This window comes from Numenius arquata, chromosome 10 (genome assembly GCF_964106895.1).
Source record: "Numenius arquata chromosome 10, bNumArq3.hap1.1, whole genome shotgun sequence".
NCBI classification, from domain to species: domain Eukaryota; kingdom Metazoa; phylum Chordata; class Aves; order Charadriiformes; family Scolopacidae; genus Numenius; species Numenius arquata.
Window position 1 is genome coordinate 22,287,532 of NC_133585.1, and position 14,686 is coordinate 22,302,217.

Consider the following 14,686-nt stretch of genomic DNA (forward strand, 5'->3'; position numbering starts at 1 on the left):
GTGAATTCAGGAAACTCAGCAAAGGAAAAGCACACCCCATTGCACGTCCAAGTTCTCTCCTGGCTAGATAAAGTAGTAGTTGAGACAGCTTTCCAAGACAAGACTCTTCGTCTTTCCCAAGATTGTTGGTTTGTGTCGGTTTGTTTGGTGGGGTTTTTTTGTTTGGTTGGTTGGTTTTGTGGGGTTTTTTTTGGTTTTGTTTTGGTTTGGTTTTTGTGGTTGGACTCGATGATCTCAAAGGTGCCTTCCAACCATGAAGATTCTGTGATTCTGTATAGACTCCGGCTTTCTTGATCATATGCAGAGCTATTTAGGTTTACTTTTTGTATAATATTCTTCCTCCTTGGACAGAGGTTTATTCTGGGTCAATGATTAACCAAAAAAATTATTCAAAATACAGCTATGGGAAAATATGCTATCTCCTTCTCTGATAAAAGCTCTGGTGACCTCTGATTTGGCACCTGAAATTCATGTCAAGGGCTTCAGTCTTGCCTGGTGGGAAGTAGTAAAGAAGTACCTTTTGCCCTTACTGTAAACATCTGTGCAAGGTAGAAATAAGCCTTTTAAATAGCTTAGGATGTTTCCATGTGTCCTTGGATGTGTTAGTAGATAAAACTTACTGCAGATCCCATTTCTCTGCCTGTGACTGAACCACCAAATACCACCCTTGGCCAAAGGACTGGTTCCTTGTCTATGGTGGTGGGAGGTCTCCATCCTTGGGGATGCCCCCAATTCACCTGGACACAGCCCCAGGTAGCTGTGGTGTTGGCACTGCTGGGGCCCAAGTGTAGATGGGGAAGGATGGACATGCCATTAGAAAGGGAAGAGTGAGGCAGAGCCTCTAATTTTCCTGGAGGTAACATTTACCTTATGGTGGGTTTGGCATGGGGCTTGGTAAAGCTCATGCCTGCAGGCTATTCCCTGGAGGTGATATGTCCTGGAAACAATGAACCTGTAGAAAATAACTGCTGAAATGAGTGTTTATGGTCTTGGAAATGTTGCAATGAGAACTAACATCACCAGAGAGCCAAGTAGTCATCCAGACTTGCTATAGGTGACCTTTCTTATCAGCTTCTTTTGCCATGGTAAGCTACAGCAGTCATGATCATTGCTGAATTTCACCTAGCAAGTTTTCTAGTGGCAACAGATCTAATATTATGGGTTTCCTTACTCTTCTTTTTATTGTCCAAGCACAGCATGGACAGCCAGCCGTATGGCACCACAACCTGTCCAGATAATCGATATCACAGCACCAGCCTTAAGCACATCTACACGATAAGCAATTACAGTTTTCTTCTTTCAACTGATTAAACTGCCAAAGCAATACTAAAAGAAGCAAACATTAGTCCTATGAAATCCCAGTGAAACCTCATGCAAACTTACCTGAGATCCCTCGCGTGTCCCAGCGTCTACAGGAACATTTCTCAGCTTGAGATCTGTTTCAAGCTGAAAAGTTCAGCTTAAAAATTATTGCTGTTATAGCCCTGTGAGTCAAGCACTGCACAAGATAAGAAGAAACCAATCAATAATTTTTACTGCACAATGAGACGATAGGTCAGTTTTTTTCCCAGTGTGTCTATTTTAATTACAAATGGCAGCTACCTCTCTAAAATAACCTTTCTGGGATTGCACTGATCAGCTCCGGTGCTCAAGGAATTTGGGAACAGGACTTTTTGCTTCCTCTTTGCTTCATCATAGCTTGACCAGCCTGTGGGATGCCTGCTGTTTCCCACCTGGGAGTGACTCCTATTCCTCATGAAAGATCAGTCCCCAGGGTTTCCAAAATCTACTAGAAGATTGTATTTTAAGTGTAAATCCTGAATAGAGGATTGTATTTTAAGTGTAAAATACATTTCATTCATGTATTTTTATTTGCTAAAAATTTTATTCACTAAAACTCAGCTTTTTCCATCAGTTTTCCTTTTGACTCCCAGATACCTTGCAATGTGCATAAATTCACCAGCTGAAGCATGCTTTATCCGAAGGATTTTGACAGTTTTCTCTTCCCAAACTTAACAGGACGCATCACATCCCTCAGAGAGCAGTTGCTTGCCCTTGCTGGCAGGGGTGATGAAGAGCAATACCCCAGCAGGTGTACCAGGGGTGGTGAAAGACCCCACAAGCACCCATGCTGTTCAGTGGGAATTTAAGGCTGGGACCACCTCTGACATTTCCCCCCACACTCAGCTTCCAACAGGAAAACATCTCAGGAGGTTCCATTTTCCTCTTTCATCACCATTTCTTTCATGCACCCTAATCCAGGGGTTAATATTCCAGCCAGCATCAAGTACGTGCAGTCTGAGTCATCACTTCAAGGTCATATTCAGTATCGCTGTTTAAGTCCATGATTTTTGGACCGGCTGGTGGGGAGAAGCAAGACTTACTGATACGTTATCTCCTCACTGCAATACCAAAGGAACTCTCTTGCCCCTGACATCAGTGGACAAACAACCTGCTTTGCCGTGTGGGCTAGCGGGTGTCCGTGACCACCTCCGTGCTGCTGGGGATACCCTGCTTCAGGTTGCAAGGTTGCCCCAAATTGTGCACTGGCTTTGGAGGTAACTGAAGAGCCTCATTTGACAAAACCACGAGCAATCGCTCTGCTGACAGGGGAAAGGTCCTGGGATAGAGATGATGCAGGAGTAGGTGATGCATTGGCAGGAAGAGCAAGAGCTCTTCCTGAAGGTGGTATATTTGCTAGATCATCATGAAAACTTAAAAAATTGAGTTTTAAGAAGCTGGTATAGTGATGGTGTGTCCTGACCAGTCTGACACCATGAAATACAAAGAACTGAGGAAAAGACCTCACCGAGGCTCTGTAACTCCAGAAAGGACAACCCAGCTGTTGCTGAGGTTGGAGGAGGAAAAAGAAGTTTGATAGCAGCTCAAAATGCATTTCGGGGAATATCTTAAATGTTTTCCTTTTGAAAAGACTGCTCAATGAGGTTACGGGGACCCACAACTCCATATCTCCCCCAGATAGCATGACCATGTGCGCTCACCCTGGCTCTGGACTGAAAAAGCAGCAAGATTTTTGGTACAGAGAAAGGACTTTCTGGACTGCAAAGACGTCAGCTGAAGTGCTAAGGTCTTGGTAAATCCCTCTGAACTCCTTCCTGCCTGTCGAAATGCAATCCAGTGCCTTCAGAGAAGGCGGATTACCAAGATGGTGGTCAGAAAACTGTTTATTGAGCACACAGAGGTCATTACATGGCAGTGCAACAAGTACCCCGGAGCACCTCAGTGCCACTGTCAATCTAGCAAGAAACAACGACAAATTGGCTCAAAAGAGAAGTCCTGGAAATACTTCCAGCACTTCTCAGAAAAAAGTCTCCCCACTTGTTTCTGCTCGTCATGTCCACCACATCAGACAGGTCACCAGCACAACCACCACGAGGAAGGACTATGGTCCCACTGGAGGCACAACGCTTACCCCAAAGCAGCCATGCTGGAGCTCCTAGCCTGAGAAAAAAAAACCCCATGCAGAAGCTGTCCTGTCAGGGGCAGGATGCTCATGAACCTGCTCATTAACCACTGATGTTCGAGATCAGTAACTCTGCAGATCCAGGCTGGAAGGAAACCAGAGCCTGGGAAGCAGCAGTAGTCATGGTTGGAGGAGTCAGGATATCCCTGAAATTATGCTCCGTTTTAGGGGAGGGAGAAAATGTGGGATTTGAAAGAGGGCACACATGTCAAATGCATGCAGGCCCAGGAAAATCATTTCATTTGTGAGGTCCTTGTTCAGCAATGCCTGGACAGCCTCGCCCTACACGCCAGTCTGGGCTGGTATCACGTCGTAACATGCAAAGTTACCTTCTCGTGTGAGATGAAAGGTTTCCCACAGATCATCCTCTTGCCCAAGACCAAGAGTCCTCCAACTTCTTCCCCTTCTCATTTTGTGCTAAATGAGACTAAAGAAAGTCACGTTTTATTTATAATATATTTTCTACTGAAAAATGGCTTCTATCCCTTACTGCTATCACATGATAACAATTTTAACCCTTCCCAGACACATTCAGTAACTGCAAACAGCACAGGATTTTCATTCTCAACATAATGCAAAGGCTGCAGAGCACTTTGGGACAAGCCAGCAAAGCCCTTGCAGACCTATTTGGTTTGATACCACCACCCAACCAACTCATGGAAACACCCAGCTGGTCTTGACTTCTCCTGACAAATGCTCTTGATTTCTCATATGAGACCAGGTACCAGGTTTTACTTACTTTGGGAAGCAAAAGGAGGACAAAATTGATGCCAAAGGGACACAAAGCCAGAAGAGGAGGCCCATAAAGAGCCGAGAAACAAAAACCTGCTGCAGTCCCAGCTACTGGCGTCCCTCAAGGGCCTCAAGCACCTGTCCTTGCACATGTGCTAAATAACTGGTTGGGGGGGTGAAGCTATTTTCCAGTACAGACACCAACAGCTCCGCAGCACATGGCATGTGCGTACTTACAGCTTATCGAGAGACAGCACGCCACATTGTGGAAATGACACGGGTCCATGGCATAGCTGAAATCTGCTCCTGGTAGTAGGATCAGATCTATCTGTGGTGGTAAATGGTGACTTTCCTGTTGGACAACGCAGCTGGGAGCACACATGGAAGGGCAGGTTGAACCAGGAGAAGGGCCTTTGCAAAGGTAGTAAAACTGGAACGATTACAGCTTCTGAAATCAAAAGTCATGTGCAGATCACTGAGTGATACCTGAATGAAGGGATATCTACCAAACATTATCAAACTGTTGTCCTGGGATGTGGTATGAGTGAGGGACCTCCTGCCCTTCTGGACAACCAAGTCCTGGCAATTTTTTCTTACCGTCTAGAACTCAATTGGTGTTCAGACATGGCAACACCCAAAAATTCTCCCGATCACGTGCCTTAACTCTATCCATGGGTTAAATGCAAATGTGTTAAAGCCTCACCACAAATGGAGAACATTTTTCCATCAGTCATTTGAAGCTGCAGCAAAAGGCCAAACGCATGTTCCCCGTCTCATACGTAACATTACTGCTTTCAAAACTGAAGCACCCACCTTGGTGCCCCCCGGGCCTGGCAGAGGTTTCCCATGAGCTAAAATGCAGGATGACATTATGAAGAGGCCGTGCGACAAGGCAGGGGCAGGTCGTCCTTTTCTTGTGATGAACAGGGGGTAGAAACAAAGAGATGTGGAAAACCGCCACATTTTCATTTCCCTGAGTAGCAGCACAAACCAAACGACAGGGAGGGCACTAAAGCAAGTATTAAAATCTCTGCCAAAAAGGTAATTGTGGATTTAACAAACAAACAAACAAACAAACAAAAAGTGATCTGGCTGCCAGATGAAATGGGAAGGTATGTTTCCATCACTCTGTCAAAATGCAAGCAATGTGTGGAAGTACACTGAAGGGCTGAAAAATAATAAACCAATGCATCTCTCCCTGCGGGAAGGTACGGAGCTGTATCTTCTAGCCAAGGAGGAGACATCAGTGCAGAGAAACAGGCAACGTCCTGAGCTCCTGCAGGGGACCGGCTGGGATGGAGTTCATTTTCCCCATAGCAGCCCTCAAATCAGCTCCAGTGTTGGAAGCGAGAAAGGTGTTGATAACACACCAGTGCTTTGGCCACCGCTGAGCAGAGCTCACACAGCATCAGGGCCGTCTCTCCAACGTTGCCCCCTCACCAGCCAGCGGGGGGTGGGCAAAATCTTGGAAAAGGACACAGCCAAGACAGCTGACCGAAACTCACCAAAGGGATATTCCAGACCATATGAAGTCTGCTCAGCAATAAAAGCTAAGAGAAAGGAGGAGGGGGTGGGGGGTATGCATTCATTATTACGCTGCTTGTCTTCTGGAGCAACCCCTATGCCTACTGAAGCCCTGCTTCCCGGGAGCTGGCTGGACGTTGCCTGCTGATGGGAAGTAGAGAATAAATCTTTTTGTTTTCCTTTGCTTCTGCACACAGCCTTTGCTTTTGCTTTCATTAAACTGCCTTTATCTTGATGCACAAGTTTTTTTTTCCATCTTACCTTCTCCCTGCCTTGTCTGGCTGAGGAGGGGAGCGATAGAGCAGCTTGGTGGGTGTTTGGTGTCCACCCAAGGTCAACCTGGGGCTCAAGACAACAGCAGTTTTGTATTAAGCACGCTATAGCTGTAATAGTTATTAAGTGGCAAGCTCTGGTGTGGGTCACGGAGTTTGTTGGCTGTGTTGCTTATCTCTCTATTTTGCTGAGCTGGTACAAACAATGGCTCTGTGCTTTGCCCTGGCATTGGTGGGCTTGTTGTGCTCCAGAGCTATCTTGTGGAGAGGGTGAAGGAGCACATCTCCCTCTTCCTACCAGGGACTGATGTAGATTGTTTTATTATGCAGGTTCCTGAGGTCCTTGTTCACTCTTCTGTGAGCTGTTTAATGCTACTAATTAACACTGTGAGCATATCATGGGGTTTGTTGAATCTGGTGTCATCCTGGTGTAAGAAAAGACAAATTTTGGGTGAGGTGATACTGAAATGTGCCCTGAGATGGCCGGTGCCCGGGTGGCAGGGTGTGTGGAAGGATTTGGGCAGGTTGCTAGGGCGTTTATCACCTCCCATAACCTGGGACTTTACACCTGAACAGACAAGCAACCCTGGCAAACCGATGCTTCATCTGATAGAAGGGTGCCCCACCTACCCCAGTGAAAACCAGCAGCTTCTAGCACTGTACTGGGGCCTGATCTGTGCCTACTGAGCCATGGTTCAGTACTCTCAGAGGACTGTGGTTGAGAAATAGTCCTCAGGGACAAGGGGGCAGAGCAGAGCTGGCAGATCTTTAAGGATGCTTTCCATAGAGCACAAGAGCTCTCGATCCCCAGGTGTAAGAAATCAAGCAAGAAAGGGAAGAGACCAGCATGGCTGAGTCAGGACCTGCTGGTCAAAGTAAAAGGCGAGAAGGAGCTGCACTGGCAGTTCAGGCAGGATCGGGTATCCTGGGAAGAGCATAGGGACACTGCCTGGTTACGTAGGGACAAGGTCAGGAAGGCCAAGGCACGGCTGGAGCTGAACCAGGCAAGGGATGCTAAGAACAACAAGAAGCGCTTCTACAGGTACGTCAACCAGAAAAAGATGGTTAAAGGAAGAAAATGAAAAAAGAAAGAAATGAAAAAAAGAAAAAAAAGAAAGAAAAGAAATGAAAATCAGTCATTACAATAATGCTATGCTCTGATTGGCATGTGCCGCAGCTGCAGGCAACTAGCAGTGAAGCCTGGGTAGAAGCCATTATCAGTTGAATTAGGGAGTGTGTTGACCAAAAGTCACCCAGAGCATCATAACTAGGTCCAAAGGAGAGACCCTTCAACTCTGTGGCTGCTTTGCAAAGCCTGGGCCAGGCATAAGAGGGGCTTGGATGAGTTGCTTTTACCCTTCCAGAGGGTGAAGCTATGGAAAAGTTCTCGCAGCAAGTTGTGCCTGTCATGTTAAAGGGGATGAGAACAACTCCAAAGCCGCTGGACCCCACAGCATCACCTGGAGGATCACCGTGTCATCAGAGAGGGGTAATCAAGGGAATCATCCTTGTTTTGACAGAAGTCTTTTGAGAGCAGAATTGGTTAAGAGATTGGTTAAGACAACTCCCTGAAAGGAGGGTGTAGCCAGGGGGGGTCGGTCTCTTCTCCCAAGTCACAGGCGATGGACAAGAGGAAATGGCCTCAAGTTGCACCAGGGGAGGTTCAGATTGGATAGTAGGAAAAATGTTTACACGGAAAGGGTTATTAATCCTTGGAATGGGCTGCCCAGGGAAGGGGTTGAGGCACCATTCCTGGAGGTATTTAAAAGACGGGTTGACATAGTGCTCAGAGACATAGTTTGGTGATGTGGTTTTTTTGATTTTGTCAGAGTTAGGTTGAGTTGGACTAGATGATCTTAAAGGTCCCTTCCAACCTATGGGACCAACAATTCTATGATTCTATGATTTCTAAGTCTGGCACTTTCACTGGAGCGTTGACAACAGCAGAAGAAACCCTACGGCAGCCAATTTTGACTTCAGCCCATCGTCTCCTGGTGGAAGCACAGTCCGCCAAGCTAACCCATTCCCCCTTTCCACCCTTCACCAACAGGCAACAAGATCACAAGCTGGCTAGATGCATTTGGGCGTATTTGTTGGAAAACAAACACTCTGGTGACAACAACATCTAAATTTGCACACAAAACAGCATTCATTGGAGTCGTTCCTGGGCTTTGGATGGATGTTTTGCTCAAACACACACAGCAGCAGCCCCATGGATACAGCACTTACCTGGAATGCAGGAGAGCACAGGGAAAGCATCACTTTGAGGAAGAGCAAGGCAGCACGTGCAAAGCAGAAGAGCTCTGGCACAAGACTGGGAAATCCTTCTTACCTCTTTGGGCCTGGAGGCTGTAAAAGAAGCAACGCAGAATTGGGCAGATCCTGCCCCAGCTAACTCCTGCTGGCTTTTTCTGGGCAAAACTTGGGCAGAAAAAGAACCTTTGCCCACCCAAGCCTACACACCAACCATCCGCCACCAAGAGCAACCACAAGGGATGAGATACTGCTGCTGAAAACCATCTGCAGTCAAGTTGGGGGATTCTCGCCTGCTCCACAACTTTGCTAGAGATGTGCTTGTTTATTTAAAGAGGGCTGCAGAATGGATGTGCAGAGGGTGTCATAGATTCATAGATTCATAGATTCATAGATTGGTCCAGGCCGGAAGGGACCTCCAAAGGTCATCTAGTCCGACCTCCCCGCAGTCAGCAGGGACACCCCCAACTAGACCAGGTTGCCCAGGGCCTCGTCGAGCTTCACCTTGAATATCTCCAGGGAAGGGGCCTCAACCACCTCCCTGGGCAACCTGTTCCAGTGTTCCACCACCCTCATGGTAAAGAATTTTTTCCTAATATCCAATCTAAATCTCCCCTTCTCCAGCTTAAAACCATTGCCCCTCGTCCTGTCGCTGCAGGCCTTTGGAAACAGACCCTCCCCAGCCTTCCTGTAGGCCCCCCTCAGGTACTGGAAGGCCGCTATGAGGTCTCCCCGGAGCCTCCTTTTCTCCAAGCTGAACAACCCCAGCTCCCTCAGTCTGTCCTCATAGGAGAGGTGCTCCAGCCCCCTGATCATTTTGGTGGCCCTCCTCTGGACCCGCTCCATCAGGTCCATGTCCTTTCTATATTGAGGGCTCCAGACCTGCACACAGTACTCATGCCCAAATCCTGGTGCTCACAGGCATTGCCGGCCAAGCCAACAGCGCACGCGCATAACCAGTGGCAGAAATGACATCAAGAGGATGCATCAGTGCTGGAAAATCAATGTTAATTTTCTTCAAGGGTGATGTGTATTCCCTGCCAGGTTACAGAGATGCTAGGGAACACCACACTGCACGATGCAAAGGGTTCATCTCTTTTTCGGTCACCTGGCTGTAGAAGGAGTCCTTATCAAGTGGTCAAAAGAAGCTATAAATCCTTTTGGCAAATGTTTGCTGCCAATATCTGCTGAATTGGATGGGAAAGGTTGCCAAAAAAGGAACTCACGGCGGCTTGTCTTCAGGGAACACTCACCGGTGCTGAAGCCCAGCACCAGCAGGATAAGCCAACGGGCAACGCACTGAGCTGCTCCCTGGAGAAAAGCCGGGGGCAGGGGCCGGGGAGGGGAAGGTTGATGGGAATTAATTGCTCTTTTCAGAGTACAGAAAAGCAAAGGGATTGTGTCCCTGCTTGACTTGCACTCCTCAAAAACCTCCCTTCCCTGTTTTTTAAAGTCTCAAAACTTTCCAAACCTGGAAGGACTAAATTGAGATGGATCTCAGTAACATCAAAGTCCACCCTGCTGGCAAAGATCTTGGTTTCCATCTGTCCATGACTCAGGCAATTGCCAGGTCCTTCTCCACCTTAAGCTGTCCTTTTCCAGCCCTTTCTGGTGGAGACACCTCTTTGAAATTTCAGCCTCCTGGAATCCACACTGGACATGTTAAGGTTTACCCCACCACACACAAACCAGGCTCCTGTCTGTCCTCCTACAGACCCCCTCAAACTGAACAACTCACAGTTCGATTACAAGAGAAGACGGTTTTACTGGCACAATGCGGGAAGAGCCCTTTGCTCCATTTGCTTTGATCAAGGCAGCACAACACCAGATTTCAGCTTTTCTACTGACTTTTTGCTCCACACTGGCACAAGTTTGCTGTGCTCACCTCTGCTGAGCATCGGTGGTAAAGGTCCACCTGCGCCCAAGCAGCACCAGCTTCACTACCCGAGGCAGATGCAGACAATGCACCAGTGCCCCAGGGCAAAGGGACAATGTAGGCCGTGGTTCGGTCTCTAACTGGGAACAGGATCGCCCCTGGAAGTTGCCCAAGGATCTCACCACAGAAAGTTCAAAAGGCAAGCAGGGGTGTTCAGCCTCCAGGAGACACCATCACCCCTCGGCTACGCTTCTCCAGAAGGTGAAGGCTGAAGAATCACTGTAGATGCACCATCCCTGAGCGGTGTCGTGGATTGGGGGAAATTTGGGATGCCCAACGGTTAGCGCAACGCTAAACACTGAGCAGCTGCACCCCACGCACCCATCCCCGCAGCGTTAGCACCAGCACAAGCCATCACCCATCTTAAAAAGCGGGTGCTGCTGAGCGGATACTCACAGGGAAGGAGGAGAACAAGGCAGCACAAGTGCCACAGCCTGGAGTTAGCACTGATGCACGACAATTTTGCCCTGTATCTATTCCCTCGGTCCCCTCCTCCAGCCTAGCAGCACTCAGAGCAGCCCCACGCCGCTGGGCTCCGTGTCCCTGCTTTGCCCAGATTGTTTCCTCAGGCCAGCGCGCTTTATCAAAGCACAGCTCTGCTGTGGGAAAAAACGAAACCATGTTTAGCCAGATCCATGCAGTAACTCAGACACTACAATGCAGAATTCAGCAGATTCCATTTAATGTCATGTGCATATATCCATACATTTACTTATGTCAATGGTTTCGATGTGCGTGATGCCAGGTCTTGAAAAATCTACTTGTTTGTTTACGTCTGGGAGTGTCGATTCTCTCAAGCAATCATCTCAGGGTGGCTTTGCTTTTTTTTCTTTTTTTTTTTTTTTAAATAATTCAACCACATAGCTGCAAAGATAATACCGCGAATTGAAGGTAAAGCATTCAGAGCTCATCCCTAAAATTCACAGGCAGCTCTGCAAATGCTGTTGCCAAGGATTTTGCCAAGAAGCATGGGGTGGGAGGAAATCCCCTCCCTTCCAGGGAGAGAAAGAACTGATAAGAAATGGGTTTTGTTTCGCATCTCAAGCAACAGCGAGGCAAAGCAGAAGAAGTAACACCCCAGCAATTCTTCAAGGAGGCTTTTGGCCAAGGCTAAGGAAGAACAGGGCAGAGAAGTAGAGATAAACCATCCCCCCCCTCCAAAAAAAAAACAAAAGAAAAAGAGAAGAAGAAAGAAATTACAGTTTCACTGCCGTGTACTCACAGAAATGTCAGGGGGGTTTTTTTGGTTTGTTGGGGTTTTTTTGTGTTTGGTTTTTTTTGTTTTTTTTTTTTCATTTAAGTGACCAGACTGACTGATCCCGGGTTCAGGGATGTTTACCCTGCCATATGCTCCATCCCAGCAGTTTTGGGGTAGATTTTTCAAGCCCTGGTGATGACTCCCAGGAAGGCTTCTCCCATCCGCTCCCGGCTCCCGCACCATCAGAATCTATTGCATAGCATTTATTTCAGATAAGGCACTGTTTTGCCCAACGTGAACAGCAATTCACAATCAGTGCAGTTTCCATACAGTCCAAATTTGATGGCCTACAGTGCAATAACACATAAAATTAAAGGCAAGGTTTGGAAGAATAAACCCAGCTTTAAATTTAAACTTAATATTAAAAAGATAAAGGAAACTACATTTTTCAAAAGCCTTTTTATTTTCCTTCACCATTGTTGTTTTACAATACAAATATCACCTTGTGAATACACAAAAACCCTACAGAAGATAACTCTGCTTCACGTAAAATACAGAATGGATATATATATATTTATATATATATTTTCTCTTCTTCATTCTTTAAAAAAACTATTTTGTTCTGCACATTGGCAAGTTTAGGATAGAATCCTTCCCCAAACATACAGTATGTATGGTAGGAGTGAAACTTGTAATTACATGCAGTTTCTGCACAAATATTTTAAAGAAATAGATTATCTTTGTTGTTTTTCAACAACATTTCAATACAGGATGGAGAAACCATTCGTAGTTCACGCAGTGATCATTTGTAGAATTCTTAAAAAACAGGAATTCATGGCTGTTATTCTTTTTAAAATACAGCTACCAAGTAGACAATAAAGTGATACCTTTTAGTGTGCCCTGCCCACAATGTGTGAGCAAGATCAGCCCCCTTTTATTTGGTTTTGCTTTTTTTTTTTTCCCCTACACATGGCAATTTCAACATTATAAGCAAATTTCCAGTTTAATTTAGCTATAAATGCAAAAATTAGTAATTATACAGTATATATAATTCTGCTTTCATGGAATACTTTATTTTAAATAAAAACATGTAAGACTGCCTACTGATCATACAATCAAGACAAGAAAGGCACTAGAAACATAGACAAATCTCTCTCTCCCAAGAAGCATTTGCTTTAAATTTTAACTCTCTATTCTCTGACATGTAAAAATCTTTTTAAATTTAATTTTCATACACATTTTGAAAAATAAAGTTAGGAAATACTTAGAAAATCACTTTACAACTTTTTTTTTTCTTCTTTTTTTTTTTCTCTATTTTTTTTTTGCACTTTTTGACACAGTCACTGCAGATTCTACAAAAGCAAGATTACCAAACCTTCCTGTGTCTATCATCTTACTCATAGCGCGGTGCAACAGGTAGAAAGATTTCTCAATTTTACCCAAGGCAGGTATATAGAAACCTTCATATAGTCATTTGCTAGAAAATGGCTTACAGCCCAATCTTTGGGGCAAGAGATATGAAAAGTATGTTTTCCCAAGAAAATAATATGCTTTATTCCCAGACATGACTGGAAAGACCAGAACTTATGATATAAAAGCTTTCTTTTATGCTGTCGCATCATATACAAAGGAACATGGTGATGTTTAAATGTAAATCCCAAATCTATTAACAAGAAATGTATAACAGTGCATGATAAGTTAAATTTTCTTTATTGTTGTCCAACGCAGATCCTTTGGAGAGAAAAAAAGATCACAGTGCTTACCAGGTAACTGAACAGGTTAAGTCAAGGGAACTGTTAAAAGAAAGGGTTAGGGAGCGGTTGATTTTTTTTTTTTTATGGCATCTTCTCGTCGGGAGTTCTTAGCACTTGGGACAGGTCCTTTCCCCCCATTTTGTCCGTTGACACACTGTTACGTGTCATTCACCAGGCGGCTGTATTTCACCTGCCTGCCCCGGTGCAGCACCGGCCAGGGGAAGGGCCAGTAGTAGGAGCGAGGTACAATTCCTTGGACATTCTTTTCAAAGTACTGAAAGGGCTTGTACCACCAGACCCTTGCAAGGAGGTTAGTTTGGGAAGCTTCTTTTAGCGCCTGCACAAAGATAATCAGAAAAAAGAGAATTACAAAAGAGCACGTCTCGCACAACTTCATTGCACGCCGCTTACTACCATTCATTAGTGGCGTCTGACTTAGAGCTGTTTCCAAAAATCTCCCAGTATCTAGAACCACCCCCCAAACAGATTGCATGGACAGAGATCAAGAGGAGCCAAGCTACTTTTCCATTTGCACACACCAAATGCTGCTCCCAAACGAGGCTCACCCTCATTTCCAAGACCCCAATGGTCCCATAGGAAAAGAATGAATGGTCCAAAAGATCGGTCTCCCCTCTCCTTTGGGAATAAAAAACAATCAACCCAAAGCACAGCTGTTCCCATAAGTGTCTCTGAAATGACGTGTAGCTCAAGAATGGCCCAGCTGTGTGCCTGCAGAGCAATGAACAAGGCACGTCTCAACCCATCCAGAGGAGGCAACGAGCCTGCCCTGCCCTCCGCATGCTCTCAAACTTATCCTTTTGCTTCTCCTAGCCATGGGCAAGCCACAGCTGGGACACAAGGAGCGGGCAGGCACTGAGGGAATTATCTAACTACCCTGCTGCACGTTTTCAGTGCCGGAGCAGGGAAGCATTGTATCAGCCCACCAGAAAGTGCAAGCAACAGGCCTTGTATGCTAAGCTTTCTTTCCATGTCATAAACTCACACGTAAAATAAATCCACTTTAGCCCTAGTGGGCTTTTGCTTTTAATGTTAAGGTCAGACACAAGCCACAGCCCTCTGCACATGGAGCAGCACCAGGAATGAGAGACTAGCATACAGATGAGTGCTCAGGTAAGGATCCAGGGACGGGCATTTCCCACCATCTCAGCAGCTTAGGCTGAGCCATCTTCTGAGTCACATCATGCAGCAAAACAGGTCTGTTTCCATACAGTAAGGCAAAGGGCTTTTCTGAAGCCCTCATTAGCACTCAAGGGCAATTCTGACTTCAGTGGCTTCCAGCTTGGAAGCATGGCCACACAGCGCCATCGTTTTGACAGAGTCCAGAAGCAAATTCAAAGCCTGGAAGTCAGTCTGGTGATGTATGACCAAGAGTTACAAAGTCCAGGCATAGATTGCTATTGAACACAGTGGTTCCCAGACTGACTGAACATCAAAGTGCATTCTTTGTGGCATTTGGTGGTAAAAAGGGCTTAACTGTGGTGTACAGCTTCAAGTAGCATCAAACCCAGTGGA

General features: G+C 45.9%; 1 protein-coding gene across 2 annotated transcripts in view; it reads right to left on the bottom strand.

Moving 5' to 3' along the window:
• Window positions 1-11,848: 11,848 nt before the first annotated feature.
• The window catches only part of SGMS1 (sphingomyelin synthase 1), a 78,724-nt gene continuing 75,886 nt past the window's right edge, over window positions 11,849-14,686 (bottom strand). For both annotated transcript variants that reach the window (XM_074154736.1, XM_074154735.1), the window contains exon 6: window positions 11,849-13,490. In XM_074154736.1, the coding sequence (XP_074010837.1) occupies window positions 13,311-13,490 (180 nt within the window). In that variant the 3' untranslated portion in view covers window positions 11,849-13,310. The remainder of the gene's footprint in view (window positions 13,491-14,686) is intronic.